At 39.0% G+C, this 14397-nt stretch overlaps 1 protein-coding gene across 1 annotated transcript; it reads left to right on the top strand.

The window, feature by feature from the left end:
* Window positions 1-12290: 12290 nt before the first annotated feature.
* Window positions 12291-12934, top strand: LOC139079928 (keratin-associated protein 21-1-like). Its single transcript, XM_070597714.1, has one exon. The coding sequence runs from the start codon at window positions 12342-12344 to the stop codon at window positions 12630-12632; it is 291 nt and encodes a 96-aa protein (XP_070453815.1). The 5' UTR covers window positions 12291-12341; the 3' UTR covers window positions 12633-12934.
* Window positions 12935-14397: the final 1463 nt, after the last annotated feature.

Genomic DNA, 14397 nt, shown 5'->3' with positions numbered 1-14397 from the left:
ATGTAGGGTAAAGGAGGAACTTCCAAAACTTTATATCTGAAAACATAAGACTAAGAATATATATTCAATTTTGTAACTCCCCAGGGCTTTGCATGCATATTAATTATTTATTGCTGTGTAACAAATGACTACAAACTTAATAGCTTAAAACAACAGGCATTTATTATCTGCCAGTAGGTCAGAAGGCTGGGAAAACTTAACTGGATCTCTGGCTAGGTTGAATTCTCAACTAGAGGCTGAACTAAAAGGATTTACTTCAAGTTTCTCGCGGTTTTGGGCAGACTTAATTTCCTTGGTGCTATAGAATTCATTTGTTTCATTTGGTTCTTCAAAGCCCGCAATGGAGGGGGAGGGTGGGTGGAGAGAGAGAGAGAGAGAGAGAGAGAGAGAGAAAGAATATACTACTTTGAATTCCTTGCTGGATGAAGTCAGGAAGACCTGGGATAATATCTCTTAAAATCAGGTGATTATGGACCATAATTAAGTCAGCAAAATCCCTTCATTTTTGCTATATGGGGTAACATGATCTTGGGAACGATACCCCATCACCCTAAAGATATTCTACTGATTAGAAGGATGTTACAGGTGCCCTATACTCAGGGTGAGGGGATTACAAAAAGCATGGATACCAGCGTTTGGGAATCATAAAGCCTCTTAGAATTCTGCTGACCATGGCACATCTTACATGTTGTCTGTGTTTAATAAGAGCTGTTGCTTATTAAGACAACCAACAAAATTAATGAAACGTATTGACATCGTAAAACTACTTGAGAGAGAAGAAATGTGAGAAACAAATACAGAAAAATGCCTGGCTTCAGGAAGAACGGAGGTAGGATGGCTACTTTTTAATGAATAAAAATTATCAAAGTTTGCCAATAGTGACTGAATAAGAAAGAGTTTCTACAAATAGCTGAGAACTAGAGGTTTAGCTTTTAACATGAGAATTTTTGATCTTTGTTACTATACTTTGCTTTACTATAAGAAAAAAAAAGGAAACCTCTTGAATGATCCTACTCTTTCTGTCTCTGTTCCACCTTAATTTAACTGTCATAAGAGAACAGCAGTGATAATGATATTCTGTCCTCAGAGAAGATATACAATAGGTTTGTGAGCTAGTCACAGTGATCTGCTTGCAAAACAAACCATGCCTAAATCTGTAAAGATAAAAATAATAGAAAAACAAGGTATGGGAAATACCAGGAAAGAATTTAGTATTAAGTTATCAGATGTGTTGATGATTAGCACTTGAAAATGGAAGCATGAGGATTGCCCGCATTAGAAAGAAAAGAAGCCTGCTTTCATAATATATATATATATATATTTTTTTTTTGAGGAAGATTAGCCCTGAGCTAACATCTGCCACCAATCCTCCTCTTCTTGCTGAGGAAGACTGGCCCTGAGCTAACATCCGTGTCCATCTTCCTCTACTTTATATGTGGGACGCCTACCACAGCATGGCTCGCCAAGTGGTGCCATGTCTGCACCTGGGATCCGAACCCATGAACCTGGGCTGCTGAAGCAGAACATGTGAACTTAACCACTGTGTCACTGGGCCGGCCCCTGCTTTCGTAATATTTAAAATGACAGGAATGCGGGCAGGAAACATTGTCCATATCTTGCATATTTGAAGAGTATTAGGTAACTGTATTTTATTTGCTTTGTCCAACTGAAGGCCATAATTATAATGAATAAATAGAAGATTCTAGGGGTTAGAGAAATTCCTCTACAAATTAGTTCTGTCTGAAAAGTGGGTTGGCAATCTGCCTGCCTCCCTGTCTCTGGGTAGTAAAGCAGTTCAGGCCACTAATTTGTGGACATGTTGTGGATGGAATTCTGGCCCCTGGGAGAGAGTCAGAACTAATTGCCCTTTCAAGTCTTTTTTTACTGTAATACTCCGGGATTCTGTAAACAAACAGTGCCATTGAAATACAGAGGCTTGAGAAGAAGGATGATGCTAAGCATAGAAAGCGAAAAAATAGCATAGTTTTGTACAAGTTTCTGTAATGGAAGGAGAGATGAAATAGTATTAGTTTTAGAAACCTCATCACATTTCGAGCAACATCTTCTAGCGCTGAATAGATTTGAGATCCAAAGTCGGGGACAAATAAAATGTGAGTGAATGTTTGTGAGTGTGTGTGTGTATGTGTATGATGATTTGCTATGATGGATGTTCTGAGGAAAGACAAAAATTCACTTTTTATGGGCCAATCTCTATTTTAGGTCCTGAGCTATGAACATTCATTCATCAAAAGTTTATGAAATATGATGTGTTGGACTTTACTAGGGTTTGTGGATTTAATGGTACAAGACAAAAGTTCTAGACTCCAAGGAGTTCCTACTCTGTGTAAAGGAGAGATAACAAGATCACAATTCCATTTTATATCAAAATAAAACCTCTTATAAAGCACTTACTAGAGGCCAGATGTTATTTTAAGTGATTCACAGATATTAACTCAAATTTTCTCAACAGCTTTAACAGGTAGATTCTTTCATTACACTCGTTATATAGATGAGGAAACTGAGGCACAGAAAAGTTAAGTGAATTGCCCTAGATGCTAGAGCTAGTAAGTGGCAGAAACAGAATTTGAAGCCAGAATCTATGTTTTTAAAGTGCCATGCCAAGAGGCCTCTCTTGTAGACGTGTGCTGGAGCCAGCCTGCGCCAGCTTGTGGGGGCTCACTCTGTCAGTCTCTTCCCACTTCCACATCAGTGACATCATTTTGGTAGTTTGAAATTGGCCGAGATGGAAACATTTATTTAATTTTTTTTCTAGTGATTCAATTTAGCAGCACCCCACTGGCAACTTATGATACAGATGACATCTTTGTGCTAATGGTTACACACAGGGTATTTTGGGAAAAAATCAAAAGAGTAGCATCAAAAGCAGACATGATGGGCAGTGAGAAGCTCAGCACACTCAAGCTAATTCTTGAAGGATGAATGGGAGGTAGATGGTCAGACGATTGGGGAAATGACCTTATAGGCCAAAGAAGGGAGAAGGAATCAATAAGGTGTCATCTTATTGAGAGAAGTCTGGCTGTTACTGCAAGAGCCAGATGAGGAGAGGCAGTCCCAGGCTGCTCTTGCAAATATTCTCAGAGTCTGGGTATCTTGGGAGGCCTCGCTAGGAGATGTCATATCAGCTTATTCACAGTAGTCAGCGAGGCCCACTATGTCACCCAGGAACTGGGAACAGAGAAAGACCACATTAGGCAAGGATGTTGCATCAAGATGCATGAAGGTCACTCTGAGAGAAACCCATTGTAGACAATGAGATTTCCACCAGGATCCTAAGAACATTGGGGACAAAAGACTGGGAAATGCCCTTCTGTGACATGGCTCAGGAGAATGAGCTCTGCATCTGAAAGCTGGTGTGTAGCCGCTTATGAGCTGGGAGAAGGGGGAAAACCCCATTCTTCTTCAGTGTCATTTTTATCCTCTCTGTAAAACTGGGATTAAAATAACTGTGCTATCTCTTTCATAATATTTTTGCTGGGATCAAATAATTTTGTTTGTTATTTTTAAAGTCACTGTTTAATTTATTAAGCATTCATAGATATTTGTATTGGAAGATGTTTTTTCTTCATGGGACAGAATGACTCAACAGTTCCTTGACTTAGCATTGATGCCTTTTGGTGAGTTGCCATGAGGAAAAGAGTGTCTTTAGTGTCAGTACAATGATTCCTTTCATGTATACAGTACGTAATGTTCCTAGGTCAGAATTATTTAGCAGGCAACACCTATTCCCATCAAAGTTAATGAACTCCAAACTATGTCATGATGCCAAGCCTAGTAGCAGACTGTTTACCACTTATTTTTGGTAATAAATTATGGTACAAAATGCTCCAGGCAACATGTAGTAAAACTTCTAAGGGTAGTTTATTATCTGAGTGTTTGGTCTTATTTTTTTTTATTCTTTATCAAAATATTAATTAAGACATATTTCCAATAGAATAACCAGACTTTAATATAGATCAACTTAAGAATATGTTTAAGAATATTTTGTGGCAAGATAAGTAGAGCTGTTGCCAGCAAATACAGATATTTGATTAGTTGTTTTTTGGGGGTCACTTATGTATTTTGAGGGGAAAATTGTGAGGTAAGGAATTAAAATTCAATACGGCGATGGAGGTTTATGCTGTTAAATTTCCAGGGAGGTTAAGCAATGGCAAGTTCCGTTCAGCAAACAGGCAGTGGGGCCATCTTGGTGACGACTTAAATCTAGCTTTAGAGGGATGGTGGAGGATGGAATGCAAATTGCAATGAATTGAGAAATTAATGCATAACAGGAAAGCCTCACTCTCGGCATAGCCTACTCTTTGAGGAAGGTTGTTTGTGAAAGGAAGCAGTGAGGTAGAGTAAGTGCTGGACCACATGCAGGGTCAAGGACTAATTCCTAAAATATTGATGGAATCTTGAAGGTCTGAGAATACATGTTCTTCCTACTTGCAACCTCCCAATCCTTGGCATTGTGTGCAGGGCCAGCTACATAAACTGCAGGGTCTAGTGCAAACCAAAAATGTGATACCCATTGTTAAAAAAGCAGGAAAAACATTTTTTTCCTATATTCCACGATCTCTTTTGACATGTCACGGTGCTTCTTGCTGGCTATTTAATGCTGTGTGCGCTTGGGTGCAGGCATACCTGTTGAGTCAGTCCAGACCCTCACAGGTGCTGGATCCCGACCCTCCTCATGCCTGTGCTCAGGTTCTCGTGACCAGCGGGGGGATAAGATGGCAGCAGTCACCACGCGGGGATGGGCCGGGGGAAACTGAGGACTCACTCTGGGTAGGTGGAGTAGGTGGTAGGAAGTGGGACTGCATGGGAGATGACACCCCAAGTCCATAGCATAAATTCAAAAAGTATTAATAACTTACAGATGGTGACTGCAGAGCGTTAAACACCAAGTACAGGACCCTCTCTGAACACTGAGCCTTGCGCAACTGCACTGATTGCACATCCAGGCAGCTGGCTCTGATTGTGCCTCATATACTGTGTGTACTCAGTACAGCGTAAATTTGTTGAATAAATTGAATTGATTTATTTATTGACTATCTAGCATAGAATCCAATTAAACTTGTGCAAGTAAATATCATCATTCTAAACTTGTCTGGGGAGAAGTCAGGGAAGAATTTGCTATGTAAATGGAATCACGGAATTTTAAAGGATTGCATGTGTATCGGGGATTTTTTGGGGGGACAGGCAATGGGTAAGGTAATAACGATGGAAGTTTAAGCCTCCAGATGACTTTTACTTTATTGCTTAATTTTATATGATCTTGATTGAAGTTAATATACTTTTACACAGGCTTAGATTCAGAATTAAAGCACATATAAACAGCCATATTAATTCTCTCTTAAACCTATCTTTACTTACCTCTTCTTTCAGAAAGAAGAATGGTAGGTAATCCTGACCTCAAGGGACAGGCCTGGAGCAGTATGACTGGAGGAGCAGGTCATAATGGTACTTTGCCCCTGAAGGGCTGCTTGGAACTCACAGAAGCATAGATAAAAGTATCAGCTTGCATTTGGTTCATACAAACTTATGAAAGTCAAAGTGAAATGTAAGAAACGATCTACTAATATAAAAATTAAGGCATAGAGGTTGACAATTTGTGAATTGTGAACATTGGCATTTTGACGTTTTTAATGAAAGCCAATTTATTAGATTTTGCCTTTCTTTTGAGGTCAAACATAAAGAACATGGAATTTGGAGTCAAATCTCTGTTACTATAGAGCTGTGCGATTTTGACCAAATTACTTAATTATTTTTAAATCTCAGAACTGTAGCATTGTCTTCTATAAAGTGAGAATAATGATAATAATAATACTAGTCTTGCCTAACAATGATAAACATATACACACATACAATATATATGCACACATATGCACATACAATTTCAAAGCCACTGAATTTAATTAGAGGACAAAACATATATTTTGGTCTATGTAAGCTTATGAGTCATATGAGAGATATGTTTTCAGGAGAATAGGGGTGATAAAAATGAAGCCAATTTTATTCCAGGCTCATGATTAACTAGAGATAAACCCTGGATGAGAGCAAATTAAAAAGAGACTTCCTAACAAAATTGTAGTGCCTAGTAAAATGAGCTCATTTGAAGCAAATTGTTAAGTGACTGAGTAGGCAGACTCAGTGTTTCCCACCCACTCCTGACTGCATGTGATGTCTGAGACTGGGGAACATTCAGCCCTGCAGAACCTCTCCAGGGCCCCTCGTCCTCACATATATCTTAGGACTCATTGATGCTTTCACATCCTAAACACCATGAGTTGCTACTGCTATGGAAGTTCCTGTGGGGGGTGTGGATACAGCTCTGGCTATGGCTATGTTCGTGGATGAAGGCGTTCCCAAGAACTGGGGTATGGCTGTGGATACGACTGTGACTGAGGCCATATGGGTCAATCTCTGGTTCTGGCTGTGGTTACCATGGATACCATTCGTTTTGCTACAGGAAATGCTATTTCTCCTGCTGTTAGCTAAAGGATAAAATTCCAATTGTTTTCTGAAATGCAACCCTTACATCTCATGGTTTCTTTCTATGCTGTGGCCATGGCCATGAGCATCAGTGCTGCACATTGAGGTAAATCAGGTTTCTGCTGAAATGCTTCTTTGAATCTGTCAAGTCTGTGTCATCAATATTACTTTGTCATCAATGACTACAGATTTTGTAACTTCCTTTTTTTTGTTTTTAATTTTTTTATGCTTCCCTGTGACTTCATTGGTTTTCCAAACATTTTTCTTCAGTAATTTCCTTAGTCATTACTCGCACCTAAAATAACAAAAACACACACTCGTATATGCATACGGACAGAAATAAGAATAGCGTTTACTGGGAATGAAACTAGTAATGTCTTGTAGAATGGATTGGAAGAGGAAGAGATATGATTCTAGGAGAATTCAGGGAAGATGTGATATGGACCTAAATTGAGCATTGGCACCAATGAAAGGAAAGAAGTGATAGATTTCTGAACCCATCTGGAGGGAAAATCTCCAAACTCTGGCCATGAGGAGATGTCTAAGGAAGAGAAACTTAGTAGATATGTATCTTACCATATCTAGACTTGTGAGGAAGGAAGTAACATGGGTTATCAAAACATATTTAAAGTCTTATGTGGCAACAGGGTTTTATTTGCTTCTTGTATCCCAGAGATCACAGTTGGAACCAAAGAATAATAGTTACAGGTAGAATGACTTCTAAATGTAAGACATCTTTCCAATAACTATAGCTGTGAGAGTCAAATTATGTATTCTATGGGAATTCATGTGATGAAAGGTGCCCAACCACTGGCAATGCAGGAGCATCAGCACAGTGAGAACTGCAGGATAGGTGGTGACCCAGTGTACATCTGGCCGTGAGATTTTGTGAACTGTTCATTAGAAATAGCTCAGAAGTGTTGAGCCTGATTGGCAGAGAAAACGATCTTGGTACTCACAGAGACAAGAAAGTAAAGGAGGATATTCTCTCTCTTTGATTTGTGTCTTCAGTATTTATAGCAGGAGTAGAGACTGTGGATGAAGGGTAGTCAACAGAGTGTTGTAGAAAAATAGGAAGAATACCATGGCTGGTATGAATTTAAATCATTCTTTCTTCAAATAAAATCAGGTCTTCTGGATATTCAGCAGTGTAGAAATGAGTTGTTATCCAATTTAGAGGCTAAGAGAGGAAAAGCTTGTGTTATGGTAGATGTTGTGGACAATTTATCTATCTATCTATCTATCCATCCATCTATCATCTATCTATCTATCTGTCCATCTATCTATCTATCCATCTATCTATCTAAATGGGCCTGGTTCTCAACAAATTCATAATCTCATGTAGGAGTAATATAATGAGATTAAAATTAGAAAGAGATTATTTTTACAGTGATATGTTATTGGAATTATAAAATACAGAGGGGTTATTTAGTGGTCTAAGAGTGATGAAAGAGTTTCAAGAAGAGGGGGCACTTGGGTTGTGGCCTGAGGCATGAATAGGAATTGGATAGTAAGATAGGAGAGTGAGACAATATGTCTCTGTGTGCATTTATGACCTCTGCTGGGAGAGCTGTAATCACTAACCAGATCTGGAGGGTAATTTCCTGTCTTTCCCTACTCTCATAAGAGAATCTAGAGAGTAGCACATACCTCCTCCATGAGCAGGAGATGGCCGGGCCAGGAGGAACATATGCCAACGAGCCCAGCAGCAGAAGACTAAGGAGACTTGGCTCTGACACTCATCCACTGTGTGACTTCAGGCTAGAGACTTGATTGCTCTGAGCCTCAGCTTCTTTCTCCAAACGCTTGTTTGTCAAGTATCTGCTCTATTCATTTCACAAGGTTGTGAGAATAAATTGAGAGAATATGTGTAAAGACACTTTACAAAATACAGTGAATATGGACTGGTTAGAAGAAATTTTTTCATCGTCTAATGAAAGTTTAGACTATAAAATTACTTGGGATTGGAAGCTAGAAAAAAATGTTATACCATAAGGGGGAAATTTATGTATGTCCCAAATTGTGAGAATGTCTAGAACATATTTCACGTGGAGATTAAGGATTTACTAGTTAATAAATCTTTGATCTTGGCTAAATCTCTTATTATAAAAGGACACTTAATCAAGCTATGGAAAAAGACACAGCCCTAAAAATACATTTCTACTATGGACTGATCTTTTGACTTTTCTGGAATTTCAAAAGAATCACATCGACTTTTTCTATGATATGTACTTAAATATGTTCCTAAGTGATATGCTTTATAAATACAACATAACGTCATCCTCTAATTGCTGAACTTGAAAATATGCACACCATATCCAATGACATAATGCTGACATTGTATTTTTGGTAACAAATTACTATACAAAATGGCTCAGTCAGGTCATTAAAAGGCCACAAAGAGAGTAATTTATTTTCTGAGGAGCTTTGCTTTTTCATCATAAAAATGTTTTTAATTAGAGCATATATATGTATAAATAGAATAATCTCCTTTAAACTACAAAGTTATTACATTAAATTCAGACAAAGTCAGCATTTCAGTACAAGTAAATATGAATATTTGAAAAGCTATTGGATGAGAATTTAAAACTATGGTGTAAGATAAATGAGATGAAGGGAATAAAATTTATTGAGTACAATTCCTGCCCCAAAGCACTGAATAGGCATGAAACATGTGAAAAACACTTATGTAAAATGCTTAGACCCAATTTTAGAAAGAAGAAAGTAGTGTTCAGAGAATTTAAGCATATATGCAAATATCTTATAGCTTATATGTGGTATCCAAATGTGTGAACACGTGTTTGCTTTAATCCATCCATTTTTTATTGGAGAAATATTGATTGAGTGCAAATTGTGTGTCAGGCACTGTACTCAGAGCTGGTGATTCAGGGATGCACATAATGGAGATTGTTCCTGCCTTTATGGACCAGTATCCAGGGACCTGAATGGAAAGGCATTAGAAATAATGCAATATAGGTAGAAGACTTTTTCAATAATTCAGGGGTACTATGGCCTGAAAGTAGGTGTTGGCAATAGCATTGAAAAGCAAAGTGTCTATTCCAGGGAATTTTTGAGGTAGATTTTATAGTTTTAAATTTCAAGGATGACAGAAAAGGAAAGACATTAAAGGAAAAGAAAAATTAGGATGGGGATATATTTTCTTTCTTTCTTTTTTTTTTTTTTTTAAAGATTGGCACCTGAGTTAACATCTGTTGCGACTCTTCTTCTTCTTCTTTTTCTTCTCCTCAAAGCTCCCTGAGTATATAGTTGCATATTCTAGTTGCAGGTCCTTCTAGTTGTGCTATGTGGGATGCCACCTCAGCTGGCTTGATGAGTGGTGCCACGTCTGCACCCAGGATCCAAAACTGCGAAACCCTGGGCCACCGAAGCAGAGCACTCATAACCACTCTGCCCGGGGGATATATTTTCTGTATGCTTATTGTTAGTGATGAAACATAGCAGAGTGATCAGATTAGACCTGTGACCAAAATCAGAAAAAAAAAAATAGGTAGAATGATTTATCACCTGAAGGAAAAATGTCTACTAATGAGCTCTCTCAGAAAATGAATTTGGTAGGTTTGTGAAGACCCCTGTTGAAGTCATCTAAAAAAGCAGTAGATCTCCCCTCATTCCTTTGCCGTTGAAATTTCAGTATCCAGTAGAAGGAATGATCTTCTTGGGTTTATACTCCTTTCCAACTTAGATTTCATGGTTGTTACAGTAAAAAATAATTTAAATTTTGGAGTCTGTCTTATTCTCAAAGTGGTGATTTAAGCAAAACCTAGACAAGTAAGACAAGCAAAAAAATCCCCCCTAAACAAACAAATGAAATCGGCACTTTTTTGTGACTGCATGTTTGGTGATAGAAAAGTCAGATATTTGGTATAGAGTGAGAAGAAAGGCTATATTTGGATTTATAAACTTACAGGCATAGAAGTTTATTTATAGATGCATAGCTGTTAGCCAGAATTTCTAGATCTCAGCACTATTGACATTTTGGAACAGATGTTTCTTTGTTGTTGAGGGTTGTTCTGTGCCCTGTAGAATCAGCAGCATCCTTGGTTTCTACCACTAGATGCCAAGATCATCTCCCAGCCCCAAAGTCTTGACAATTGAAAATGTCTCTGGACAGTGTCAACTGTCTCCAAGAGTCCAAGAGGGTGAAATCACCGCCAGCTGAGAACTACTGACATAGCTGTGTTGATAGTTTCATTGTTTCTGTCTTTCCTGTAGTGCAGAAAGAAGATGAGCCCTAAAGTAGACGCTGTGAAAAAGCAGGGTGGCCCTGAGAGGAACACTAGAACTCCTTCTTTTGGGGAGTCTCTTTATGCATGCAGATGCTTGATCCTGGGACAAGAACCACGTGTGATCTCTCTTTGCAACCTTACAGTTCCCAGGACAGCACCTTGCCTGTGGCGTGTGCTTAGTGTCTGTGGAATTCAGCTGAGTTGCTGAAGAAATGCCTAGAAAGCAAAGCAATCGACAAAATGTATAAGTATATGTTATCATTTTAAGACTATAAGTGAAGATGAGAAAATTCTATTAGGAAAATAATGGATTCTGGGTAGTTAAAATGAAAACAACATATTTTTATTGGAAGAGGGGATGCAGTTAAATGGATTTGTGGTCCCATTCTTTGGATTAAATGAGGTATTAGAATTCCAAAAGTAGATTTTATGGCTATAGACTTTCTGGGACACTAGAAAGCTGGGAGGGCGTATTGATTACGGAAACCAGGGCACTGGGGCCCTGACATTGTTTCTATACCCATGAGAAAGGTGTTTGTTTCAAAACCATTCATCTTTAGAGTTTATAAATCTTCTCTTAAATGGAAGTTCATAGAGTTTAAGTGTAAGTCCTTCCAAGATGCTGATGTAAATACACGTGGAAAAGGAAGCAGTAGAGTGGGGTTTTTCTCATTACTTGATTCCAGTGGGACCTTACTGCATGAAAAGTGCTATTGGCAGTGGTGTACCCCATGGAAGAACCAAGGTGAGAGGGAAAAGGCAGGGCAAGGCATGATGCCCAGCTCCACATAGCACTTCCATTTCTCCTAAGTTCTAAGGCTTTTCCAAAATATCAAGAGGTGGAGCAGATGTCTTTATGATCACTTCCCAATAATCTAACCCACCTAGATCATTGCAAGGAAAACCACTCATGATAAAAGTTTGAGAAATTCTGGTAGGTGATGTTGAACCCTAGTCTACTCTATTATGGATGTGGATAAATTTTCTAATCTTTTAGTGATAGGAATGCAAAGTTGAAGTTCATTGAAAAATATATTTTTTCCATTAATTCTTTGCTTATCCCAAGCCATTTTTAGCATATGAGAAGGCTATGTTGCAGCGGAGTGCTGAGTTGCATTGCACATGGAATTTTGCAATTGAGGTAATATATGGACAGTATTGAGGTTATACACATATAATATATATATATTTTATATATATATAAAATATAACTATATATATTGGACCTGAGATATATATATATATATATCAAATGCTAATTACAGGTATCTGTATCAGGTTTTGATAATGGGTATCAGTTTTACTTTTGGGCACATGATTCTATTGAGACAATTCTTTGGCAGGGAAAATTTAAATGATGTTCTTTAAATAAAACTAGAGTTTTCAAAATAATGAGCTCATTTTCAGCAAACCGTTATTGAATGTTAACAGTGACTGGCTCATAAAAGAGTTTTTAATATATTTTTTGAGTAAGTCAGAGTATGCTCTGGTATGCTCTGCCAATTACTGACAGTATATAAAGGTCCCGGAGAAGTTGAAGACACAGACACTTCAGAAACCTCCTCTTGCAACCCGTCTGAATTCTCTTCTCCTGACAACATGTGTTGCAACTACTATGGCAACTCCTGTGGCTATGGCTGCAGATATGACTATGGCTGTGGGTTTGGCCCCCATTATGGCTGCAGTTATGGGACCGGCTATGGCTGTGGCTATGGCTGTGGCTATGGCCCCCATTATGGCTGCAGTTATGGGACTGGATATGGCTGTGGTTATGGAACCAGATATGGCTGTAGTTATGGCTCCAGCTATGGCTGTGGATACGGCTCTGGCTCTGGCTACTGCGGGTACAGGCCATTTTGCTATAGAAGATATTATTCTTCTTGCTGCTAGAACATCCCTATCCAAACCTTGTTTGCTTCTGAGATGACATGTCTAAAGATAATGTTCACCCAGGGATCTGTACCCCATGATTTCTAGATTCAAGAAATTACATGCTTTGCAGAGGCTTTGACCTCCAACTACCCGTTTTTAGAACGGTATCTTAGTGGTCCGAGGCTCTGAGGTGTCATCTGACTATTTTCCAAATGTTAGCCTTCACTCCCTTAATCCGAAATTCTCCGTTATGCCTGTGTTGATGATCCTAACATCCTACAGTGTGGCAAATCATTTATTCTCAATAAAAATGATGCTTTGTTTCTAACAAATCTCTGTGTACTTTCTTGTGAATTACTTCTTTTCTGAGGTGTTATGGCTCCTCTTGAAAACTGGGTTGACAACGTGTTGCCTGAACCTTGGGAGCTTCTTTGATATCATACAAGCATTTCTTCTTATACCTGCATCATAAACTACGCCTCCTTCATCTGTTTCTCATATTCCACATGCTCAGATACCCACATACTCAGGCAAAATTCACACAGGATTTCAGAACCGTGCCTTGGAAATCATACTGGAGTCTAGAATGGAGCTGGAGGGGAAAGGAGAGGAGGATTGACACCTATTCAGGAGGTCATGACAAAAATCCCAAGGAGAAGCGATGTGGCCTGAGTGCTTAAAGTAGTAACACAATGCAAGAGAAAGTTTCCAGGGTCAAAGAGAAATTACAAGCAGACTCAGGTGTTAAGCATAAAGAATACAAACCTAAAGAAAGGAAAAGTTAGAAGAATAGTCTTCTATCATATCATCTGTATTTGATGGAAATACGTGTGGATTTGCAAATACTGAGGTAGTGGAAATTGATGTGAGCCACTTAACCGATAAGTACTTTTGACTCTTTTGGACAGGGAACCATTCTAGACACTGAAGGCACAGTAGGAAAATTATTGACAAATTTCCTCCTCTCAGAGTGTTTACATTGTGGTAGGTGAAGATAAAAAAAGCCAAGTAAGAATTAAGATAAATTCAGACAAATTGCTGCGGAGGAAATAAAACAGCCTAAGGGAAAGAGAATAGGGGTTGAAGTTTTAGAGAGAGAGTTCAGGAAGGTGTTTTGAGGTTGTGACAAATGAGCTGATACCAGTTGCAAAGAAGACCAGCGGGGACATCAGCAGCATAAACAGGGAAGAGAAGTTCATTAGCTTTCAAGTATGATCAGGTGGTGCCACATTTTCCAGTGGAAAGGAGCAAGGTCTAGGGGTCAGCCTGGTCGCACAGTGGTTAAGTTCTCACGTTCCCCTTTGGCAGCCTGGGGTTTGCTGGTGCGGATCCCAGGCATGGACCTAGGCACCGCTTATCAAACCATAGAAGAAGATGGGCACGGATGTTAGCTCAGGCCCAGTTTTCCTCAGCAAAAAGAGGAGGATTGGTGGCAAATGTTAGCTCAGTGCTAATCTTCCTCAAAACAAAACAAAACAGCGAGGTCTAGTGCCTTAATGGGGCTCTCTTTGGCTGGGGAAGACATAAGGATGGAATTAAATATTCCAGTCAATTTTCTGAGTTGGAGAGCCTGCGACTTTCTTGGGTTCTGACTTTAGCGTCCTTTCCTTTTCTGAACTTCCAGAACTCTAACACTTAGATCCTACCACAGAAAAAGCCTTTCAGACTAAGTTCTAACCAGCAATGATAAATGTGTCACTGTCTTAGCTTCATGACAGGGGTCGCGGTACACAGTCTGACCCTGAGGTCCCTGGAGCTAGAAGACCCCACAAAGTGGCCAATT

This window comes from Equus przewalskii, chromosome 27 (genome assembly GCF_037783145.1).
Source record: "Equus przewalskii isolate Varuska chromosome 27, EquPr2, whole genome shotgun sequence".
NCBI classification, from domain to species: Eukaryota; Metazoa; Chordata; class Mammalia; order Perissodactyla; family Equidae; genus Equus; species Equus przewalskii.
Note: the sequence above shows the minus strand (reverse complement) of the source record. Positions and strands in the feature narration are given on the sequence as shown.

What these genes read in the sequence shown, in the direction of transcription:
- LOC139079928 (XM_070597714.1), top strand. Translation starts at nt 12,342, where the DNA reads ATGTGTTGCAACTACTATGGCAACTCCTGTGGCTATGGCTGCAGATAT.